The sequence below is a fragment of the Saccostrea echinata genome, unplaced genomic scaffold (assembly GCF_033153115.1).
Source record: "Saccostrea echinata isolate AGI-Se365-2 ecotype Australia unplaced genomic scaffold, CSIRO_AGI_Sech_v1 ptg000030l, whole genome shotgun sequence".
NCBI classification, from domain to species: Eukaryota; Metazoa; Mollusca; class Bivalvia; order Ostreida; family Ostreidae; genus Saccostrea; species Saccostrea echinata.
Genome location: NW_026889779.1, coordinates 24,133,744 through 24,152,350, shown reverse-complemented (window position 1 = coordinate 24,152,350; position 18,607 = coordinate 24,133,744). Strand labels below are relative to the sequence as shown.

General features: G+C 35.7%; 2 protein-coding genes and 1 long non-coding RNA gene across 3 annotated transcripts; all 3 read right to left on the bottom strand.

The window, feature by feature from the left end:
• Positions 1 to 1,489: 1,489 nt before the first annotated feature.
• LOC133196969 (uncharacterized) lies at positions 1,490 to 2,114 on the bottom strand. The gene is made up of 3 exons (XM_061332812.1): positions 1,975 to 2,114; positions 1,775 to 1,884; positions 1,490 to 1,654 (listed from the first exon to the last, which is right to left on the bottom strand). The coding sequence occupies exons 1-3, from the start codon at positions 2,093 to 2,095 to the stop codon at positions 1,490 to 1,492; spliced, it is 396 nt and encodes a 131-aa protein (XP_061188796.1). The 5' UTR covers positions 2,096 to 2,114.
• Positions 2,115 to 6,808: 4,694 nt separating this feature from the next.
• On the bottom strand, positions 6,809 to 8,079 carry LOC133196591 (uncharacterized). Its single transcript, XM_061332456.1, has one exon. The coding sequence runs from the start codon at positions 8,047 to 8,049 to the stop codon at positions 6,928 to 6,930; it is 1,122 nt and encodes a 373-aa protein (XP_061188440.1). The 5' UTR covers positions 8,050 to 8,079; the 3' UTR covers positions 6,809 to 6,927.
• A 1,501-nt stretch (positions 8,080 to 9,580) lies between these two features.
• LOC133196590 (uncharacterized) lies at positions 9,581 to 11,357 on the bottom strand. Its single transcript, XR_009722382.1, has 2 exons — positions 11,270 to 11,357; positions 9,581 to 10,156 (listed from the first exon to the last, which is right to left on the bottom strand). It is a non-coding gene; the product is annotated as an uncharacterized LOC133196590 (long non-coding RNA).
• Positions 11,358 to 18,607: the final 7,250 nt, after the last annotated feature.

Below are 18,607 nucleotides of genomic sequence, written 5' to 3'. Positions count from 1 at the left end.
AAAAGGGAAGAGAGTGGAAGAACGGGAACTATTTTGCAGTTGGAGAAAGAAAAGGTTATCAAAAATTGCGAAGCTCACCTCGACGAATGTAATCTATATAAGTAAGGCAAATCTAACATCATATTTTTTTTCTAGTTAGTGTACATCCCAAGATCAATATCCATGCAAGTTTGGTTTAAGTAGGACTTATAGTTACTTGGAAATAGACCTGCTCAAAAAAAAAATTAACCTGTTTACTTATAAAGAAAATTTTGGTCAGTTCCAACATTCGAAGCAAGTCTGGAAGTTTTCATCCTTAGAAGCACCATCTATGTAAGTTTAATCAAAACAGGCCATAATATTATAAAGCTACTCCAAAAACACTACCCTGGTCACTCATCTGGAATATGTAGGTCAGATTTAGAATCCAAATCAAGTCTGGAAGTGTCCATCCCTAGATACGTCATGCTAATTTGGTTAAAATATGGCTGAAATTCACTCATTGGGAAAATCTAGGTCAGATCCATGCAGCATCCGAAGCAGGTTGGTTAGTGTATATCCCTAGACACATCATCCATGGAAGTTTGGTCTAGGTAGGGCATATAGTTACCGTACTTGGGAATGGACTTGCTCCAAAACATTAACCTGGTCACTCATCTGGAAAATCTAGGTCAGATCCAGCATTTAGAGCCAGTGTGGAACAGTCCAATCCTAGATGTATTATCCATGCAAGTTTGGTCCAGGTAGGACTTATAGTTACTTGGAAATGGACCTGCTCCAAAAACTTTAACCTGTAAACTCATCTGGTAAATCTAGGTCAGATCCAGCATCCAAAGCAAGTGTGGTAATGTCTATCCCTAGATGCATCATCCATGCAAGTTTGGTCCAGGTAGGATTTATAGTTATACTTGGGAAAGGACTTGCTCCTAAAACTTTAACCGTGACGCCGACGCCAGGGGTATAGCATAAAAAGGTCAACCTTGACCTTTCAGCTTTTGGCCTTAAAGTCAATAGTAGTCTTTTTAAAGTTAAAGAAATCATGATCAGAAGTTCCATTGCAAAAGCTTACAGAAAAACTAAAATTATCTGAAAACTATATATGCAATATATATTTCTGACCTTGACCTCTGACCTTTTGACCTCAAACTCGATAGGGTTCTTCTTTAGGCCATAGAAGTTGAAAAATTAAAGTTTATCGAAGAAAACTCAAAGAATACTAAAGTTATCATTTGGAAAATGTTATTTGCAATGTATGAATTTATGACTTTTGACCTCAAAATCAAAAGGGGTCTTCTTTATGCCATAAGGAGTTGATATTTAATTTCATCGCAAAAGCTCAAAGACTTTTTTAAAAATATCGTCTGCAAACTTCATGCGACCTTCTGTTAACATTTTTTGGCCCTTGAAATGGGGGGGGGGGGGGGGTTTACAGGACGGGACAGTTTCTTGTACGTTTACAAAACTAGTTTTCTAAAATTATTTTATCCTTTGTCGCGTTCAGTTTTTCCTTTTAATCATTATATGTTTCTACAAATTGTAGGAACCACATTGTGCTACTTGCCTTATTTTCCAACAATTCTGTTCTTTCTAGGTATACTCCATTTAGTGAACTGTTCGTGGAGTTTTTGATTATTGTGATATTTTTCAAGATGCTTGTACCGTTCTTGTGCAGAATCTACAAACCAATTAAAACTTTATAATCAATGTCTACTATTTTCAAACATTATTCATAAGTGTAAATAAAGGGGTACGCAAATGGGCCACAATATTGTGTGGCACAAAAATTTTAACAAACCTCTGACGTTGAGTTTCTGTAATTGGATGGCAGACCATGAAACATTGACAGGGCATCTTTGAGGATTTTCTCAACTGCCTGGGAAAATGAATTTGCTATCGATCCAAAATCTTAAATGAAAATTATTCAAACAAATCAAAGGTAAAAAAAAGTTTTTATATGTGAATCTAAAGAGAATGCAGTTTGTTTTTTTTTTTTACCTGGAATACGAGAGGATTTGCTTTTATCCACGTGCAAAGAATTAACTTTCGATATAATCACACCTAAAATTAAACAATACACAAGATAATTCCCACGAAATTTTTGCTTAGAGGCGTCCATTTGGTATTTTTACAAATTATAAAAATTATGAAATCCACACATTGTAAGAAAAATAAGCCTGCAACGTCAATATTTGGACAAAGCCCCTCGGTGACACGTGCATCTGATTGATTTTAAACGGAGCGTTCACTAAGTGTCTGCGAACGACGATCATTAAACCCTATATAATGGTTTACAATCTGTTAACCATGGCCTCATAGCTATGTTCCAACGTAAAATGTAATAAATAGCGATTATTACGTTATTTAAACTTTGCGTCAAAATCAACGCAAAATGTAACGAAAAATATATAAACTTCTTTGTAGTCAAATATTTAGAAATACTTATTGCATGATATAGATTATATATCATGATATTTCAAAAATCTCCATCATAACATTGTGGCATAAAACGGAAATTCTTACATTTTGCGATACTAGTATTACATTCTGTTCATTCAATACAAAATATTTTGGAGGTAAAATTCAGGCATGTAGTATCGTTTTTGTAATTTTCTGAAAGTGGGAAGGGGGAACCTCCATCCCCTCCCCCGATACTACTTGCCTGAAATTATATACCCAATAACTGGCTATGAATACAAAAGCAAGGTCCAGAAAGACAATCATTCAGGGCCCAACTGAGTTAGATAATAGCAGTCAACGGGGACATTTAAATATAACGATTTAACAGTCGCTATATATCAGAAAAAAGACCCCCTCCCCCATTCTATGTACCTGAATGTTATGTTCACCCTGTCCTTAAATGTAGGAGGGATTTTTTTTATTACATTTACTGTCTCGAAAAGTGGGAAAACAGACTCTTTCAATGAACATTTTAAAACTAAATTGAAAGTAAAAGTACATTCAGAAACAATATGTGTTTGTGAAACACTGATGCCCCCGTATGACAACTTTTAGCAAAGGTTAAACTTTTAAAAAGCAATTCAAATATGTTGGTACGCAAAGTAAGGTCTTGTCTTCAGGAATATACTGTGAAATATGAAAGCCCTAGCTGCAACCATTGAAAAGATTTGGAAAAGGTTAAAGTTTTTCAAAAGAAGGTCAAACATCAAGGTCAAGGTCAAAATTAACGGTGCCCAAGGAAAGGCCTTCTCACAAGAAATACACATGTGAATATTGAAGTATGAAAGCCCTAGCACCAACTGCTCAAAAGTAATGGCCAAGATAAAAGTTTTTCAAAAGTATGTCAAATTCCTAGGTCAAGGTCAAAGTTGTTTGTATCCAAAGGAAGGTCTTGTCACAAGAATTACACAGGTGAAGTATGAAAGCCCTAGCACCAACTGTACCATCATATTTAACTTTTGACCTTGAAGTTTGACCCAGTTTTGCAAAATTTTACCCAAATTTAATCTTGGCCATAACTTTTGAACTTTTTTTTGGCTTGTCAGATAATTTTGGGAAGTTGCCCCCCCCCCCCCCACCACCACTTTTGGCTAGTTTAGGTAGATTTTTGTAGGAAATTGCCCCCGCCCACCCACTTTTGAAACCGTTATATGTGATAATTACTAAGTCCTGGTACATTTAAACACTGAAAAGGTGGTATTTAAAATAGATTATTAATTGGTACGTATATAGAATGAATCCAAAGAGAGAGAAAAAAACGTGAGAGAGAGTAAAAAAGACATATAAATGAAAGTTGACTCAGCGTGGGAAAGATTCCTTTATAAAATATTATACTAAAAACAGAATAATATTTTTCTAAACGTATCATAATAGACTTGGTTTTCAATGGAAACCTTTTCGAGTTTCTTATAAAGGTATGTACATGATAAAAAAAATGTAAAGTTGTCCAAACATAATGAATCAACACAATATAATATATTATCTATATTGATTGATATGTCATTTTCATTCATGTATTTAATCAGTATCTGTACTTTGGGCAGTACAAGAAATTATGCAGTGAGTCTTCAATTTGGTATCCACAATATGTACATTTTGGTGATTCATTGAGGTGGTCTATAAAAGGGTCAGCATTATTTAAGGTTCCTACATTTAGTGGTAGCACTTACAGATGTACATTAATATGGCGCTTATATTCTTAGCAGTCTAGCTGGTCCCCTGGCTCATCCTTGCCAAGGCAGGAAACGCGGAGCAAAACAGGGACAGGGAACCAGGCTATTAGCAGTCCCGTTAGCTTGATCTAAAAGTCATATACTCGTACAAAGAAAATTAACACAGTACATAAAAGTCAAAAGAAACTTTGTAATGAGAAATCATAAAAAGGTGCGTATTACATATAGTTAAATAATACACAATTTGTCCGTAAAACACATAATTTGTAATTTCAATGACCATCATGTGTACAAAGCAGGGTAAACATACATTGTATTATACATGTACATATTCCTTACAAGGAAATGTCGCCCGAAACCGCCTGGAAGGCCCGAGAACGTAATCGGTCGGCGTATAATCTCATAGTTCGTCTTAATTTGAAATTCGTTATAATGTGAATAAAGAAATGCTGTCCATAAAAAGCAAATCTGAGCATGCGCATTACAGACAGAGATACGGACAATTCGTCCACAGAGAATGTTGTAACCATTTGATGGGTTCTGATTCCAGCATCTATTGATTCTATCATGAGAGTTATAAAAGCTATAATAATGGGATTCGATTCCATAATGGTGTACTTCGTATGACGGTTTTCAAGTGCGTGCGTACCCAATATCTGCCGTCTTTTATGATGATGCCACATTTTCTTGGTTAAAAACATTACTAATATTGTTAGGGCGATACAAGGAATATATTGATCCATACAAAGCACAATCCAGTATTGTATTGTGTCGGATATATTATGGAAAGGACACTCACTTGTAGTTAATGAGATCATACGAGGTATATTAAAAATTAAACAAAATATTGATATGCCGATGGTATATTTAATGAATCTGAGTTGATTTCCCCAGAAGCGTTTGTTCGTTAGTTGTATCATAATGAGGGCGCGGTGTCCCGCCATTAAAACAGTTATCCACATGAAAATTGTGTGAAAAATGCCGGGGAGAAGAATTAGGTACGTGTAAATAAATTTCCTGCCGATATTCGAGTTGGACAGTTGTTCGATCCAAACTGGTATCTGTACAAAACCATACAGAACCGCCGATAACATGATGACGGAATGGATGGTCCTACTGACGCTTCTGTCGTCTGCGCTGATATTTAGAGCCACGATAGCAATTCCATTTTGGATCATCATCAGTATCACGAAAATCAGTCCAAATATTGCATAAGTGTTTTCCAGCTGAACACTCGCGACTATTTCACAGATACTTGTCATATTGTAGGTATCACTCTCATTGTAGACAGTAAAGTTATCCATTCTGTAAGGTACCGATCTTAAAAACATCGCATCAAATGGAGAACTGGAATGAAATATTGATCAGAAAAGGAAAGGTAGAAGTAGGTACATGTAGGCGTCTTTGATTATATGAAAGCCCAGCACAATCATTTAAAATAAGAGATGATGAGTCCGCAAAAAGCTTTCAGGGGATATCCACTTGAATACTGTTCGTTATCTCCATATTCCACTTCAGTTCATGGCTATATATGGTTCGGATTGTATCTTACTTCAGTGTACCGAAAAAGAAAAACCGATTCTGAATTTTAAAAATGTGCTTTCAGTACAAAACTCAGATTCTAGAAAAAGCAATATGTCTACGAAGGGGGTTTTACATTGCTAAGCACGACTGAATTACTTTCACTGCGATTTTAATTTTGTTAGTTTGTTGCTTAATGTCCCTCTCGAGGTTTTTTCACTCATATGGAGACGCCACTACTTGCCGGTGGAGGGCTGTAAATTTTGACCTATAATCGGCACTAAGGGCCATTGGGCAGTGAGGAATTTTCGTGCCAGCACCTACTGCGACACGGGACCTCGGTTTACACGGTCTCATCCGAAGGACCGGTCGCCACGTCCCGCAATGGGATTGGAACCCGCGACGTAAGGATCAACTCCTTACTCCGCGACTCTAGTGCAAACGCTCTAACCACTGCCTCACGCCGGCGACGCGATTCTAGTAATAATTTGATTTTGTTCAAGTCAAACATCATACTTGACTGAAATCTGATTTAAATCTATAGCTCGAGGTCCCGGGCCACAACTGACAAAAACCTATGTATGTACATGTGTGTACAGCACAGCCAGTGTTCACATGGCAAGTTATGCCGTAATTAAACACGCTCATGGAGACCTGGAGAAGTTGAAAATAAAAAGTTTACAACACCTCCGAGGCCCTGCTCTAACACGAGTAGGAGACCCCGAACCAATAAGACCCCGAAAATTATGGAGTGTAATCGTGTTCAAATACATGTATTGCCTTCCATAGAAAGCGGGGGACCACACTTCTCTCAGTTGACGTTTATTTGTTCAGTGCGTATTCACCTCATAAACGTCAATAATTGTGTAATATTATATTTTCTAAATATTTGCCATAAACTACCATACTTCATATTAATTGTAATCAACAGAAGTCTCTCTAAACCTTATAGAACCTCAACAGTACTTCCTAATATTGATCTTAGAGAAAGCAAACATGTTTTCCCTTTTCTTTGTACCAAGTTTGGTTGTATATTGTTACAAATGCAAAATAGTGCGAAATGCACATTCCGAAAATTTCGAACAAAGGATCTAACTTGAGTACATGACCCAGGTGAACACAATAAAATTATGTTTTGTTAATCACTAAAAAAAGAAGGAAAGAAAAAGCAAAGGAAATACATGTACATGTATGCTTTATTTTAGAACAGTAAATTATTGTAAAATTAACAAATTCCAGATCTTTTGTAATGTGAACCAAATTATCGCTCTAAGTCTCGTCCAGTTGTGCCCGATCATCACAACTCTCTTTCCAGAATTCCGGATGCACTCGATTCCTGATTCATTGAAACCACTGACCGGACTCCGGAAGCATGTGATTCCCCTTCACAAGACACGGTGACTTTCCGAGCCTTCTTCTTTTTTCGCACAGTGAAATACCTGGATGGACGCGTTAGGCTTGATATAGTTGCATTTCTCCACTTGTGAACATACTTGCGTTCCTTGGTTCCAAGAAGTGTGTGATAGAAAAAATACCAGGTGTACGTTAGCAACAAAATAGCGTCTGTAACGAGGTGACGGTAAACATTTCTGGCTCCAGTGGCCTTTGACTTTCTGGTATAGTCCAGAGTTAGCATAATGATGTACAGGGTTTCGATGAAAAATGTCGTAAAAGACATGAAAATGAAAACAGAGTCGTTCAGAAAGGATTCCCGAGCGTTCACATTCCTTAGTTTAATTCGTTGTCTGTAGTTCTTTAGGACTACAATAATTGACAGTACAATTACTGGAAGTAGAATCATGCAAGGTGCACTTCTTACGGCAGCAAAGCGAAGCCAATACTGGGTTATTGCGAGTTTATCATGAGACATCTGAAATGAATATTCACTTCCGAAACAGTATTCGTTCTCGATAAGGTCCACATGGCCTAACTGAACGAACCCTACAATTTCTACAGCAACGGCAATCGGATAAACCGAAAAAGTTGAGATTCGAAATCCACGGGACTTGTAGTACTGGTTACTCCAAATAGGAAACTGGAAACATACTAGCCTCTGGATCGCCAAAATCACCACCTGGAGGACAGATGCAGCGTGGAAAATGTTAAAAAACTGTTCTATTACCAGAACAGATGTACACGATGCATTTGTAAACTGCAGGATGTTTTCTAAGAGTTTAAAACCAGCCGTCACTGTGTTGCATACACTGATCTGTATGTACTGTAAGGCCGTCGTACTTCCGCCCTCTGTCAGTGAGATCTCGGCGTGTTCTGCCTTAACAATGATGATTGTGGTCAGGAAAGTCCACAAAAATAATCCGGACATCCCTACCACGTAACTGTGTGGTACTCGGAAGTCATCCCGCAGAAGAATGTTATCTTTATCGGTAATTGTCTCGGAGGAATTACTAACATTCGCCATTTTAGGCACAGATAAGTAAAAAGCTTCCTACAAAACAGCTACAATAGAACCGAAGGATTTATCGCGTGTGCAAAAGAGGACGGAATGAAAAGTTTCCGGATGCACTACAGAGGAAACAATAGCCTTTTCAGTTATGTTTATACTTTTCTGTTAGAAGTGTGAAATGAATTTTCATTAATTTGTTTCCTTTTATTATAAGTGTATTATATTTTTCCCTTTAAGTCGTGCATTTTTGATACTACACTGCAGATTTTACTAGCTCCATTGAGCCCTAGTCTCAGGTGAGCTACTGAATACTAGTAATTCTGATAAAAAAAATGATCGGTGTCAATTGCATCTATAATTTGTTCAACTTTTAATTAAATACTAAGCAAATTTAACGTATCACACGGTAATCGGATGATAAAGATTTGGAGTTTTCTCAGAGATCCAAGCCTTGCAGGATAGAAAATAAAGAGATAAGGCCACCCTTGACTAGATTTGTAAGTCAGAAAATGGCAAATCCCAAAAGATAAAGTTTGTACGTAGTATTGAATCAATATTTATGACGTTCAGTGTCCAATCTATGGCCAGTGAAGCACTTGTATATATTTATGAATATGATAAACATGAAAAATGTTCTAAAACATTAAAAGTTACCACAATATCAAGCTTTATGTATGCATAATCTTTTTTGTGTAAGAGGTCAGGGTCATGCGCAACTTAGTGTAAAATCTTAGAAAAATCAGGACTTAATAACTCTTGCATCCAGGTTCTGTAAAAGGACCCTGTCCCAACATTTAAAATTTACTCTTTTCCCCCAAACTTTGAGTAAAATTTCCCTAATGATGCAGATTGCATTTTTCAGTGCATTTTATATTAAATAAAACTTGAATTTTGAAATTTTAATGATTAATAAAGGACTGAATAGGGAAGAAGCCTTTAAAGTAACTCTTTATTCAACATTACTGTCATTTTAACTTGATATTAGCCATCAGTATTTAGAATATTTTCCACTTTTTCAGATTAAAAATTCCCTGTACCAAAATGGGTCAATTAAGCCCTGAAAATATATTCACATCACCATTATGTATAAACGATGATATCAATTTTAACAATTATACAATATTTGAGTTTCAGACCATATAAAGGACCAAATTTTGTCTCTGCAAAACCTATACTTTGCTGATAGAACTGGTCTCCCTTCTAAGAAGTGAAGAATTTCTACTATTTTTTTCTTCAGATCCATTTTTTTTTTTACTTTAAAAGTAAAACTTTGTTAAAGTTACCTTAAATTTCATTAGCATTCATCAATTGATATGCCCTTCAGTGATGTTTGTGATTGAGCTACTATATTGATATACAAAGCTTATATTACTTTTGGAATTGTTTCCAAAAAAAATTGACCTTGTCTGATTGAATTTAAGCCACTGACCTTGATATATGAAGTGTTTTTGTCTTTCAAAGTTCAGAATCTATGGTCAAAGCTGTGAATAGACAAAAGCATGATTGACTTGTCCTTCAAATTTCACTTACTTCACATGACAAAAGATTTAGGAAAACAATATATTTATTAAGTTAATTTTTTCTTTTATCAAGAACACACACATATACTTAAGTTTGCAAAAAAATAAAATAAATGGAAATAAACTTTGGTAAAAATGAGTAGTATACTAAGAAAAGCTTCGGATATAAAGACACATAAACAGGGATAAAAAAAACAATCAAGTCATATTTGATCACCAAAAACTGAAAAACATGCAGAAAATATTGGGAATCTCATAAATATTGCACACATTTTGAAAGTTCTGCTTTTTTTTTTTTTTACAACAAATCAATGTTTCTGTACATTATTAAAAAAGTAAGTTGTTATTACGGTTTAAGTCCGAGTACAAATACAGACTGTAAGTGACAAGTTTTAGTCAACATGTCCAGCGTCTTTCAGAGTAACTCTTTTTGATGTATAGTACACTGCCAGAAAGCTTAAGACAGTCAACACAAAGAAAGTGATATAGAAGCTTTCCTCATCAAAGATATCGGTGAAGGCTGGTAGGTGTGGGGAAAGCCTGGAAACAATGTGTTTAGCTGGACTGTTCTTGGGCAGCATTGTTTTGACACTTTGGCAGATCTAAAATTAAAATAGAAAGAGTATGTAAAGTTTCTTTTAATTTCATACATGCATATTTTGTTGTTTCATTGATCCAAACAAAGTTTGAGGTCATGTAATGAATTACTAATTGAAAGCATCTAATGAGTTCTTAACATCAAATATACTGTTTTCAAAATTTTTAGGCAATGATCTGATTTAATATCATATAAGCACCAAAATGATTTTGAACTGCCCCATACTTACTTGTGTCAATTACTGTTGAACAATTCAATCAGCTAGTTTAATTAGCACAATATAAAATATATGAACTAACTGTTCCAATGTGACAAATATTTCCCACATCCTTTATACTGGATTTTAAACAGATATTCATCACTAGCAGAGTTCATTTAAGTCATTTTCAGATTCATTTTTAATTAATGTGAGAGTGTAATAAAAATCTACATGTAAGTACAATTAGAGATTTATAGAGAAGCTAGGTTGTATATATAATTGTGAAAATAAATGACAAAATGCCTGGCAGATTAGTTCATCCCTCACCAGCAATTGTGACATGTCAACTGCCAAAATGTTTCCTGAATTAAGCTTTTAAGATATATTTTTGTCATTCAATTCTAAAATCTGTAGTTCCTAGTTATTAGTAAAAAAAAATTTAGCTAAAATCTTTGAACAAATGATTGATAAAAACTGGCATAGCGACATTTGAAACATTAACTAACTAGGCAGCTGGTACAGATGTCTAATTATGTGTCAATATTTTTACCCCAGTCATTGAGGGATTCAAGTTTATGTAATGGTTCACAGGGTAGTAAAATGCATTATTGAATACTTATGATGTATGGATAACTCTCAAATATTTGGTCCCATGTTTTCCCTTGTTGGCCAATGAAATGCTGAAAAATTCTGCAGTATGTTCAGATGCTCACTGGACAGTTGAGTTGATAGGTCTAATCATTCATCCGTATCCTAGCATTTTACTTTCATGGATAGTATATTACAAGTTTACAACTAACATTAGGCCAGTATGCAGAAACTATGTCTCTGGCCTAGGCAAACCTTTTCTTTAAATAGGTTCGTCGAGAAAATTAGAAATATTTGATTTTCTTTTAATGCCTTGGTTTATTTACTTACCTTTACGTCTGTAATTGATCAATCTAAAACAATTTCATCATTTACAATATAAGAGATCGCAAATTTTAGCATCGATCGGAGGCGCCTCAAATTACCGGAAATAAATATTTTGTACATAGTAAACGGAACTAGTTAATACAGACCTGCAAATTCCGGTTTAGTGGGGGGTGGGGTGGGGTGAATACATCCTCATATTTTGAATTCAAGACAAAATCTTATAGAAAAATTATCCCATATTACTCCTTCAAGATGACAAAAAATTTTAACTTAGACAAAAACAAACCAAAAAAAAAAAAATAATAAAAAATAAAAGAACGTATCTGTACCCACGAGTGATCTCGTCTTTTGCATAAAACAAAAGCTTTTCACTGTTTCATCTTCATTTTCTTTTTCAACATAAGGTAATTTAGTCAGATATTTTTTTTTCTTATTTAATTATTAAAATTTCCATTGTATGTTAAAATATGCAATACGCATAAGTAAAATATATTCATAGGAAATTTGAAGACCAACTCTACATTTTTTTTGGTCGTTTTCTTATTTTGACAAATTATGAGAACTTCGATAATAATCATGCTGTTGTTACTTTAAAGAACCCAGATTATGTTTTCTGACTGAGTGACTGTGCACTGTTTATAATGATAAAATATAGATTTATCCATGCAGCACTATCGAATATTTGTTAACAAACTTAACAAAACCTTCAGCACTCGTTCCTGAAATGACAAATTCAGGATCATATTCCTCTAAACGAATGGGTTTTTTGAAATTAAGACAGATTGCCAAGTCACTGAAATTATTTCTCTCGACTGTATAGAAGGTAATGTTCACCATGATATTTATTGTCATTCACAGTTTCCCTTCAATATATGTCAAATTCGTACGAATTCCATCCAAACAGAAATGTGAATGTCTGTTTGACATGTAAAACGTTGCACTTTTCTATCTTTTCCACTTGTTTTTTATAATATCCCTTTTCTATTTTTTTTTCCCTTTTTTATCTTTAATTTTCTATTTCTAATTGTATATGAATGAAAACGGCATGAGGTTAGCCGAAATGAGCGCTCTAAATAACTTAAACATCCGCGGAACCCTCTTTAAGCACCTGGACATACACAAGCTTACATGGGAGTCTCCTAATGAAGGAGACAGGAACCAAATTGATCATGTAATGATGAATAGCAGATACAGGAAGTCCGTATGCGATGTAAAGGTTATGCGTGGTGCAGATGCCAATTCAGATCACCATCTAGTACTGGGCTAAAGTAAAGATGAAGCTCTGCAGAAACTCAAAGCCAAAAGAAGGCAACAGGAAGATGTACAATGTATGATGTCAACAAGCTGAAAGATCCAAGAATAAGCAAAGGAATCCAGATTGAAATAAGAAATAGGTTTCAGCAACTGTCTAATGAGGAAAACACAGTCAACGAAAAATGGACCCTCGTGAAAGAGGTACCGGTATATAATGAAACAGCAGAAAAGATCTTGGGCCAGAAGAAAAGGAAACACAAAGACTGGCTTACTGTAGAAACATACAGAGCTATAGATGAAAGAAGAAAACTAAAAGAAGAAATAGGCAAATTCGGAGAGAATAAAGGAAATTAAGAGAGAAGAATATAGGACAAAAGACATAGAAGTGAAAAGAAGAGCAAGAGCTGATAAAAGGGAAAATCTGGAGGATATAGCTTACCAAGCAGAGAATGCAGCAAATACAAACCGTCTAAGCGAAGTTTACCAACTGACCAAGCAGCTTTGTGGGAAAAAAACCCGGAACAAGTGGCATAAGGTACAAGAATGGTGAACTAATCATCGAGGATGGAAAATATTGGAAAGATGGAAAGAGCATTTTGAAGAGGTCCTTAATGTTCCAACAGAACTACCTGAGGGATGCATCATCCAGGAGAACATAATTGCTGAGATTGACACAACACCAATAAGAGAGGAGGAGGTTAAAAAGGCAATCCAAAAACTGAAGAATGGAAAGAGTCCTGGCATAGATAACATCAATGCAGAACTACCAAAGGAGAGCATATCATATACAACATCAGAATTAACAGATTTATTCAACAGAATCATCAGTGAGCAGGAAATACCAACAGACTGGAAGAGATCGCTCATTGTCAAAATACCTAAGAAAGGAGATCAAACAATATGTGACAACTATAGAGGAATATCACTATTATCAGTGCTATCTAAAGTGTTTTGCAGAATAGTGATTGACAGAATTAGAGATGGAATAGAAGACAGCTTAGGACCAGAAAAAGCTGCATATCGAAGAGGAAGAGGAACATCAAAACAGATTTACATTCTAAGAAAAAGAAATATATTAGAACAATCTATAGAGTGGCAAGCACCACTGTACATAAGCTTCATAGAACTTTAAAAAAGCCTTTGACAACATAATAAGAGAGAAACTGTGGGACATACTAAGGAGTATGGGATTCCTGAAGTATATGTGGACATCATCAGGAAATTATATGACGGAAGTTCTAGTTGTGTCATAGAGAATGGAAGAACAACAGACTGGTTCAAAGTACAGAGAGGAGTAAGACAAGGGTGTGTTATGTCTGGGTTCCTGTTCATCATTGTGGTAGACTGGATAATGACCAATAATAGGAAGAGAGGTATACGTTGGAAATTTATGTCCACCTTAGAAGACCTGGATTATGCAGACGACCTTGCACTTATTTCCAGCAAACACAGCGACATGCAAGAAAAAACCAGGAGATTGCATGACGTCGCTGAATATACAGGCTTAAAAATTAATGTAGACAAGACAAAAAGCATGAGAATAAACGGAAAAAGGATGATGCCATCAGGATAAATGACATGGAAGTAGAAGATGTTGAAACATTTCTCTACCTGGGTACCACAATGGACAAGACGGGAGGAACTGAGGCAGACATAGGGAGAAGGCTAGGCTTAGCCAGGTCTGCTTTTGCACCCCTTACCAAAGTATGGAAGTCAGCACAATACAGCACAAAGACCAAACTTAAGATCTTTAACACAAATGTTTTATCTGTGTTGCTGCATTGTTCTGAACTTTGGACAACAACCAAGAAAGACGACGAAAAGCTGGACACATTCCATCGGAAATGCCTTAGGAGGATCTTAAAAGTACACTGGCCTGAAAAGATATCCAACCAACAATTGTATTAGAGAGCAAGATCCATACCTCAATCAAGGAAAATCTAAGGAAGGAGATGGAGATGGAAAGGCCACATCCTCCGAAGGGAAGCCAGCTCACACATAAGAACAGCTCTCACATGGGCCCCAGAGGAAAAGAGAAGAAGAAGACGGCCAAAGAACACCTGGCGACGCTCCGTTGAGAGAGAAAGGGAAGAACTAGGTTGGAGCAGCTGGAATGAGGGGCAGGTTGTTGCCAGTGACCGCCGTAAGTGGCATTCTTTGTTGAACGGCCCCATGCGTCCTCCGGGGCACGGAGAGGATAAGGAAGTAAGTAATTGTATATGCTCTCCATTCGTTATTGAAATGTATTTATAAATTTTGTTATCGAAAACAACTGGAATTCACATAGGAGACAATCTGTAGAATGCAAATGGTGTCTTATACAGTACAAATAAAATATATACAATACAAATGAAAAAATAAAGAATACAAATAAAAAAAATACAATATACAATTGCAAAATTATACAATACAAATGGAAAATTATAAACAATATAAATGAACAATTATAGAATACAAATAATAAAAAACTATAGAATATGAAATGAAAATTATAGAATACAAAATGGAAAATTATATACAGCATAAATGGATAAGTTTACAATACAAATGGAAATTCTACAAAAATTATGAAACATTCGATACAAAATCATCAAACGTCAGAGGTCCTGCATGGAGCCAAATGTGGTCCTGTGTTGACTTAGGACCCCTGACGTTGTGGGGATGACAATACAAATGGAAAATTTAAGGCGTCAATTTAAAATTGGTCAAAAAAAAAATCTGCTCTAGAAAGATATATATGCAGCAATTGTATAATTTTCCATTTTGTTTTCTAAAATTTTCAACATGTCTCGAAGTCAGCATTTAGTGACCTTGACATTTGAGATGTGACCTTGAGATTGTGACATGCATTTTGGTGTCCCATTTCTGCACACCTTTAATAAAGGTATCAGCACACTACCGGGAAGTTTGATCATTTGTTTTTTTAAAACCAACTTTTAAAATGGTTATTTATTCAACCTTATAAAGGGTTTGGTTTCTAATGTTACAATGTACTATACTTTTAGAGTAAACGGGGGGGGGGGGGGGTTACACTATACGTGTACGAATGTTCTTTATGCTTCTGAAATGTCCAGCTGCTGTAGCATATAAACCAAAATGCTTGAACAAAACAAAACAAAATCAATTAATTTTAGTTTTTAATGGCCATGGACAATTTTAAAGAAAGACATTTGAAAATGTAAATATTGTAAAATTAAGTAGAAATAGGTACATGCAGATACATGAATTCTTTTGCTAACTGTCCTTATGTTAACTGATACCAAACGCAGTTTCTGTTAATTTCTGTAGAAGTTATGTTTACTTTAGGAAATAATTGTTCTCACTTTCATTCATACCTTTACATTATTTGCATCTATCCTCATATGAGTTAAAGATAGGTACCGTACAAATAAAAAAGAAAATATATACAAATATTTGAAGGCATGTTAATATGCATCTTCCCACGTCAAGGGTTTCTTTTCCACTCCGCTCCACATCAATCCTTGACCGAATAGACTAAGTTTGAAGGGGTTAGAAATGAGCTCTCTGATTGGCCTCATACAAGTTTGCATGATTGAACCAATCAAAAACATTGTTTTATTTAACCTGACACTAAATCGTAAACAGCAAAACACGCCATGGTCCCAACGAAAACGAATAACCCAGTTAAGGCTTGTCTCAACTTTTTAGGTCACCTGAGTCACTCAGGTGACCTATTGCTATCTGTTTTCGTCCGTCGTCGTCCGTCGTGCGTTAACTTAAATTTCTTCTCTAGAACCGCTCAACCAATTTCAACCAAATTTGGTATATAGCATCTATGGGTAAAGGGGAACAAAAATTGTGAATTTCATGGTCCCTGCCCCCCTGGGGCCTGAGGGTGGGGCTAAAACCACCAAAAATAATGCAATCTTTAAAAATCTTCTTCTTTACTCCTGGACATCAAGCAGTCAAACTGTTGGCATCATTATAATAAGCATTGAGCCCTCTACCAAAATTTTGAAATTCATGGCCCCAGGGTCAGGGGTTCTGGCCCCAGGGTGGGGCTATATAGATCATGTAGTGAAAGTGCATTATTTCTTAGAAAATCTTCTTCTCTGCTCCTGGATATTAAATAAAGTTACTAAGTACATAGTTATGATGAGCAAGAGTGCCTCTTCCAAAATTGTGAAAATCATGGCCCCAGGGTCAGGGGTTCTGGTGTTAGGGCGGGGCTCTATTGATTATATAGTGAAAATGCATTAATTCTTTGAAAATCTTCTTCTCTGCTCCTGGGTATTAAATAAAGGAACTAAGTACATGTACATAGTAATGATGAGTAAGAGTGCCTCTTCCAAAATTGTGAAATTCATGGCCCCAGGGTCAGGGGTTCTGGTGTTAGGGTGGGGCTCTATAGATTATATAGTGAAAAAGCATTAATTCTTTGAAAATCTTCTTCTTTGCTCCTGGGTATTAAATAAAGTAACTAAGTACATAGTTATGATGAGCAAGAGTACCTCTTCCAGAATTGTGAATTTCATGGCCCCAGGGTCAGGGGTTCTGGTGTTAGGGTGGGGCTCTATCAACTATATAGTGAAAATGCATTAATTCTTTGAAAATCTTCTCCTCTGCTCCTGGGCATTAAGGTGATAAACTAAGTACATAGTTATGATGAGGAGGTGGGTTTCTTCCAGAATTGTGAAAGCCATGGCCCCTGGGTCAGGGGTTCTGGTGTTAGGGTGGGGCTCTATTGATTATATAGTGAAAATGCTTTAATTCTTTGAAAATCTTCTTCTCTGCTCCTGGGTATTATTTAAAAAAACTAAGTGCATGGTTATGATGCATAAGGATGCCTTTTCAAAAATTGTGAATTTCATGGCCCCAGGGTCAGGGGTTCTGGTGTTAGGGCGGGGCTCTATTGATTATATAGTGAAAATGCATTGATTCTTTGAAAATCTTCTTCTCTGCTCCTGGGTATTATTTAAACAAAAAAAGTGCATGGTTATGATGCATAAGGATGCCTTTTCAAAAATTGTGAATTTCATGGCCCCAGGGTCAGGGGTTCTGGTGTTAGGGCGGGGCTCTATTGATTATATAGTGAAAATGCATTGATTCTTTGAAAATCTTCTTCTCTGCTACTGGAGATTATTTAAACAAACTAAGTGCATGATTATGATAGACAAGGATGCCTCTTCCAAAATTTTTAAATATATGGCCCCAGTTTTTTGGGTTCTTGAGGAGGGGGGGGGGCTCTATTGATTATATAGTGAAAAAAGCATTAATTCTATTAATTAATCATTAATTAATCCTGTCTGCTCCTTAGTGTTGAGCTGATAAATAAATTGCTTAGCTATGATGAAAATGGGAGCTTCGAACAGAATTTTTAAATCTAACCTTGTCCTAGGGTCAGGGGTTCTGGCATAACGGGGGGGGGGGGGGCTTTTGATAATATAGTGGAAAAGTGTTAATTCTTTGAAGTCCATAGTTATGATGATGAGGGTAACTCTTCCAAATTGTAAATTTCTTGACCCTTGGTCTTGGGTTCTTGTGTTAGGGTAAGGCTTTGTTGAATCTGTAGTGAAAATGCATTGTACCTGTGAAATTCTTCTCTGCTTCTGGGCATATCGGAAGCAAACTGAGTAAAAGTTTAAATGATATGAGTAAGCGTATTTCTACCAGATTTTTAAACATCTGGACCATTCGTCTAAGCATTCTGGTCCTGGGCAGGGCTCTATTAATTTGTATTCTACTGAGAGAAGTTATTCCCCTTTTCCGTTCACCTTTGATAATTAATCACTGTAAATAATGTATTTGAAAGGTTAATAGAATAAGATAATTATGCAAGAATGTTTATCGTATAATTCAAAAAGTACTTTCTTAGTTTTAATAATCAGGTAGACCTGTAAGTAATAGATAAATAAAAATGAGACAAAAATAACTTGTCTTATTAAAAGTTCTTCAAAGACCATAAGAGAGGTCAATGCTAGAGGTCTTAATATGGGTTTAAAAATAGTACAGAAGCACTAATAGTGTGTTAATAGTCTGCACGGTGATAGTGTTAAGTGGGGGACAGATTAGAACTTAATTTATGAGTTGATACTGAATACTAGACTAATTATTTTGTTGATCCTG

Coding starts and splice junctions, on each gene's coding strand:
- LOC133196969 (XM_061332812.1), bottom strand. CDS start 2,095: ATGGACGCCTCTAAGCAAAAATTTCGTGGGAATTATCTTGTGTATTGT. Junction 1,885..1,974: donor CAAATCCTCTCGTATTCCAG/GTAAAAAAAAAA, acceptor TTTTCATTTAAG/ATTTTGGATCGATAGCAAAT. Junction 1,655..1,774: donor ACAGAAACTCAACGTCAGAG/GTTTGTTAAAAT, acceptor ATTGGTTTGTAG/ATTCTGCACAAGAACGGTAC.
- LOC133196591 (XM_061332456.1), bottom strand. CDS start 8,049: ATGGCGAATGTTAGTAATTCCTCCGAGACAATTACCGATAAAGATAAC.